The following is a 5,857-nucleotide window of genomic DNA, read 5'->3' as shown; positions in this document are numbered from 1 at the left end:
ATTAATAATTATGATTTTAGGTTACTATTGAATAACGGTGGTTTTATGGTTATTACGATAAAAAAATATTTTAAAAATAATATTAAAATCATAATATTATTAAAATATGAATAAATTAAAAATAATTTTGAAATCATAGTTACTAACTAGTTCTAAAAAAAATTATAAAATCACAATTATAAATTATAATTTTAAGAATATTTATGAAACTTTTAAAATTATGATTTTACACACTTAAAAAAGAAAATTCATGTAGATGTTTATAGGGATGTAAAAAGATTAGTTTGATAAATATTACGAGGTGGGTACTATTTTTATCATTTTTTATTATTTTGAAGTTAAACTCCAGTATTAAAGCCGTGGACCATAACTTAGTCCTTTGATTTAGTTTGGCAGCTGCGGAGTTCTCCGAGTTCCATTTTTCCCCTCGTTTTTAGGAAAGTGACGTAGGATTTCTCGGTTTATGGGCCTTGGAAGGAGTCCTCGTGAGGTACAAAACTACAGATACAGGCTATCTTTGACCTTAATGCTTCACTAAAAGACAAAAACAAAACGAAATGGTGTAATTACGAACGTAGGTGGAAGGGTAGATGCCTTGTTCCTGACTGACGGATCGGAGAAGTTTCCCGTCATTGGGATAGATATACTGTGTTGTTCTATGGGCAAGTTAGTAATCTTCATTAATTTTTTGCATTTGAAAATAGATTTGTTTTGAAAATAATTATCATCATATTTTAACTAGGAAATATAAATATGCTTTGGACTCATGCCAGCGCAATATATTGATACGAGGGCAGCCGTCGAAAATTTTTAAACAGAGCATCAGCTTCCACAAATGGTGATGCATATATAGGTGGTTCACTATTCTCTTAAGAAGATGGTAAAGGCTCACGCCAGGATCCTAGTTTGTCACGTTCTTTCTCGTACTTTTCATGAATAGCGGGCACTTAATTGTTACGAGAAAAATGAAACATAAGTCCCCAGGCTCCGGTGCGGGCTTTTCCTTTAACATGAATGATAATAAATTAAAAATCAATTGCAGCCAACTAAAAATAGTAATGTTTCCATCAGGGATACTGCATACATTAATCCTTCCTGTTGACTCTGATTCGAAGATAAAGAGTGTCGGTGACGCTATTGCAGCACGGAAATGATACCAAAATATTTCCAGCTCAGTGTTTTCTCTTAGAAACTGCGTAGAACAGGCTTTAAATGTTTTTTTTTTCCTTATTGATAGAAACATTCTATTTTTAAAATAACTGTCGATATAATGCTAAGTATAAGTTAATTTTAAAAAACATTTAGAACCAATATTGACACATACGCTTTTATTTTTTATGCTATAAGACCAACCGACCGACGATGATGTTGGTTTTACAAATTCACATTAAAACCAATATTGACAGACAAGACTTTATTTCATATATTAAATCAGTCTGATTAATGTTAGTTTTTTGGTTTATAATTTTTTTTCAAAAGAAAAAAAACACGGCTTAGGTGCCATACTAAAAAACTCTATAAAATTGGAGGCACATGAAACGGTAGGGCATCCCAATCCCAGTGCAAAAATGGGTTCGGAGAAGCCTCATGCAGTTTGTATTCCATACCCTGCTCAGGGCCATATCAATCCTATGCTAAAACTAGCAAAGCTCCTCCATTTCAGAGGCTTTCGTATCACCTTTGTCAACACAGAGTTCAACCACACACGCTTACTCAAGGCCCAGGGCCCCAACTGCCTCAGTGGTCTCCCCACCTTTCAGTTCGAAACCATTCCCGATGGTCTCCCCCCGTCCGACGTCGACGCAACCCAACACATTCCTTCCCTCTGTGTATCCACCAAAAAGAACTGCTTGGCTCCCTTTAGACGCCTTCTCGCCAAACTCAACCACGACGGTCCTCCCGTCACTTGCATATTTTCTGACGCTATCATGAGCTTCACTTTAGACGCTGCTCAAGAACTCGGCATTCCCGACCTTCTTTTATGGACAGCTAGTGCTTGTGGCTTCATGGCCTATGTGCAGTATCGCAGTCTCATCGACAAGGGTTTTACACCACTCAAAGGTATTATTCCAAGTTCGGCTTTGAATACAAGTTTTTCAAATCCCAGTCTCCTACCGACTCTGATTTTTCATTTTTCCTTCTTCTGTGATATGCAGATGAGAGTTATCTAACAAATGGGTATTTGGATACTGTTGTTGATTGGATACCGGGCATGAAAGGTATCCGTTTGAAGGATCTCCCGAGCTTCATTCGGACTACCGATCCAGATGATGTCATGCTGGACTTTGCCATGGGTGAGCTTGAAAGGGCTCGCAAGGCTTCTGCCATCATTTTCAATACGTTTGACGCTTTAGAGCATGAGGTTTTGGATGCAATTGCTCCCATGTATCCCCCAATCTACACCATCGCTCCTCTTCAGCTACTTCTGGATCAGATTCACGATAGCGAACTACAGTTGATTGGATCAAATCTGTGGAAGGAAGAGCCCGAGTGTCTCAAATGGCTGGATTCCAAAGAACCCAACTCTGTTGTTTACGTTAATTATGGAAGCATCACAGTCATGACTCCCCAGCAACTGATTGAGTTTGCTTGGGGACTTGCAAATAGCAATCAAAGCTTCTTGTGGATACTTAGGCCAGATCTCGTGTCTGGTGAGTCAGCCATTCTGCCACCAGAATTCGTGGCAGAAACAGAAGACAGGGGTTTACTAGCAGGTTGGTGTCCTCAAGAGCAAGTTCTCACCCACCAGGCCATTGGCGGCTTCTTAACTCATAACGGCTGGAATTCCATAATCGAGGGTTTATGCGCTGGAGTGCCTATGATTTGTTGGCCATTTTTTGCAGAGCAGCAAACCAACTGTCGTTACTGCTGCACTGAGTGGGGCGTAGGAATGGAGATAGACAGTGATGTTAAGCGGGATGAAGTTGCAAAGCTTGTGAGGGAGTTGATGGAGGGAGAGAAAGGCAAAGAAATGAAAAAGAAAACCATGGAGTGGAAGCATACGGCAGAAGCGGCTACCACTGGTCCAAATGGATCATCTTACTTGAATTTGGAAAAAATGTTTGAACACGTGCTTCTCTAGATCTCAAATTTCCAATCTAGTTTTTGGCACCTTTCCTCCCTTATTTCCATATTTCTTACTATGCTTCATGTCGTACCTCTCTTTTGGTGGTTTGTTTCATTATGCATCATGTTGTACTTTTCTTTTCGTGGCTTGTTTGACGAATTTTGGGTCAAAGTAACTTTTGACCGAAACAAAAAATCAACTTTAGGCCTACGGTGAAACAATTGTGGATTTTGGCCCTCTTTCGAATCTTTTGTTAAAAATAGCCTCATTCTCTCTCAATAGCATATTTTATTTGGGTTGTTATTTGGTACCCACTCTTCATTTTGAGGGTACCTACCCACATTTAACCCCGATAAAAAAATGACATATATAAAATATATATCATTAAAAAATTTATAAAACTTATCAAACAGGTAAAAATGACTTATTGGTGAGAAATAATTGCATGCATTTTATATATATCTAAATATTACAACTTTTTTTATAATTTATTATTAAATAACAAATATAATTTGTTATATAATGCATTACCTAACTCTATCTAAAAAAAGAAAATCCTACCAATTACTCTTATACTCTCATTATTCATATATATAAAAAAGATAGTAATTTAATATGAAAATTAAATAATTTCAACTACCAAATTACAAAATATGTAAGATGTATTTTGATGAATCAAATTTCAAGATCAAGTTTAAAACTTTTTGAGAGAGAAAATTTAAAATTTGTATTATATAAAGAAGATGAAGGATTTCAAGTGATTACAAGTGTCAAATGTAATATTTGATATTTTTTTATCTAAATATAATTGTTGTAGGAAGATATGTGATGTTAAATAACGATTTTAGAATTTTTTATGAGTTTATTAAAAAATTTTGTTATTAAATTGTTATTAATATTTTTATATAATTTTTCTTTTTTTGTTCATAGATTAAATTTGAAGATGAAGCTTTATATGTCTTGAAGGATGTCAAGTGATTACAAGTGTTAAAAGGTAATATTTGATTTTTTTTTTTCCATTTACATATAACTATTGTAGGTAGAAATGTCATGTTAAATGACATTTAAATATGTAATGATTTATAACATCTAGATTTTTTATTTTATTTTTGAGTTATTATTAATCAAATTGAGAGCATTTAGTCATTTGTTATGAAATTGTCATCAATATTTTGTAAGAGATGGTACGAACTTTCTAAGAGAGGGTACGAACTTTCTAAGAAATTGTACAAACTTTCTAAGAGATGGTACAAACATTCTAAAATATGATACGAACTTTCTAAGAGATGGTACGAACTTTCTAAGACGGGATACGAACTTTTTAAGACCGGGTACGAACTTTCTAAGACAGGGTACGAATTTTCTAAGATGGGGTACAAACTTTCTAAGATAATGTACGAACTTTATAAGAGAAAGTACGAACTTTCTAAGAGAGGGTACGGACTTTCTAAGAGATGGTACGAACTTTGTAAGACATAGTACGAACTTTCTAAGAGAAAGTACGAACTTTCTAAGAGAGGGTACGGACTTTCTAAGAGATGGTACGAACTTTGTAAGACATAGTACGAACTTTGTAAGAGATAGTACTAACCTTCTAAGAGTGAACACGAACTTTCTAAGAGAGGGTACGAACTTTCTAAGACAAGGTACAAACTATCTAATAAAGAGTACGAACTTTCTAAGATAGGGTATGAACTTTCTAAGAGATGGTACGAACTTTCTAAGATGAGGTACGAACTTTCTAAGAGATGGTACGAACTTTCTAAGAGATAGTACGAATTTTGTAAGACATGGTACGAACTTTCTAAGAGATGGTACGAACTTTCTAAGACAATGTACGAACTTTTTAAGAGAGTGTATGAACTTTCTAAGAGAATGTACGAACTTTCTAAGAGATTGTACGAACTTTGTAAGAGATAATACGAACTTTCTAAGAGAGGGTACAAACTTTCTAAGAGAAAGTACTAACTTTCTAAGACAGTGTACGAACTTTCTAAGAAATGGTATGAACTTTCTATGAGAGGGTACGAACTTTCTAAGAGAGGTTACGAACTTTCTAAGAGATGGTACAAACTTTCTAAGAGAGGTTACGAACTTTCTAAGAGAGGGTACAAACTTTCTAAGAGATGGTACGAACTTTCTAAGAGATGGTACGAACTTTCTAAGACAAGGTACGAACTTTCTAAGAGATGGTACGAACTTTCTAAGACGGGGTACGAACTTTCTAAGACGGGGTACAAACTTTCTAAGAGAGGGTACGAATTTTCTAAGAGATGGTACGAACTTTTTAAGAGAGGGTACGAACTTTCTAAGAGATGGTACGAACTTTATAAGAGAATGTATGAACTTTCTAAGAGAAGGTACGAATTTTCTAAGAGAGTGTACAAATTTTCTAATAGAGGGTACGAACTTTGTAAGACATTTCTAAACTTAATTAGTATCAATAAATAATATTATTGTATTTCCATGTGGGAAAAAAATTGAAAAGTTTGAAAATTTGTAAAATTTTTTAAGGTAAAGAGAATGTGACAAAAGGTACTAAGAATGTGAGGATTCCTCACATTCTTTGTACCATTCATCACATTGTTCGTACCTTCTACAATTACTTAGTGTTTTAATTTTTAAATTTTCTTAAAAATAATTTTCATCATTTCTAAGCTTGATTAGTATCAATAAACAATATTATTTGTATTTTTAAGTGGAAAAAAATTGAAAAAATCGAAAAATTGTTAAATTTCAGGGTACGGAGAATGTGAGGTAAGGTATGAAGAATGTGAGGATTTCTCATAA

The 5,857-nt window shown here is 34.5% G+C and overlaps 1 protein-coding gene across 1 annotated transcript; it reads left to right on the top strand.

Annotated features, from left to right (window-relative positions):
• The first annotated feature begins 1,567 nt into the window (after positions 1–1,567).
• Positions 1,568–3,313, top strand: LOC117906240 (7-deoxyloganetin glucosyltransferase-like). Its single transcript, XM_034819216.1, has 2 exons — positions 1,568–2,061; positions 2,157–3,313. Exons 1-2 carry the CDS (start codon positions 1,569–1,571, stop codon positions 3,080–3,082), a joined length of 1,419 nt encoding a protein of 472 aa, XP_034675107.1. The 5' UTR covers position 1,568; the 3' UTR covers positions 3,083–3,313.
• Positions 3,314–5,857: the final 2,544 nt, after the last annotated feature.

This window comes from Vitis riparia, chromosome 18 (genome assembly GCF_004353265.1).
Source record: "Vitis riparia cultivar Riparia Gloire de Montpellier isolate 1030 chromosome 18, EGFV_Vit.rip_1.0, whole genome shotgun sequence".
NCBI lineage: Eukaryota > Viridiplantae > Streptophyta > Magnoliopsida > Vitales > Vitaceae > Vitis > Vitis riparia.
The sequence above is the reverse complement of the archived record's forward strand: the minus strand, read 5'-3'. Positions and strand labels throughout refer to the sequence as shown.

What these genes read in the sequence shown, in the direction of transcription:
- LOC117906240 (XM_034819216.1), top strand. Translation starts at nt 1,569, where the DNA reads ATGGGTTCGGAGAAGCCTCATGCAGTTTGTATTCCATACCCTGCTCAG. An exon ending in GGGTTTTACACCACTCAAAG is followed by an intron (nt 2,062 to 2,156) that starts GTATTATTCCAA and finishes TGTGATATGCAG; the next exon opens with ATGAGAGTTATCTAACAAAT.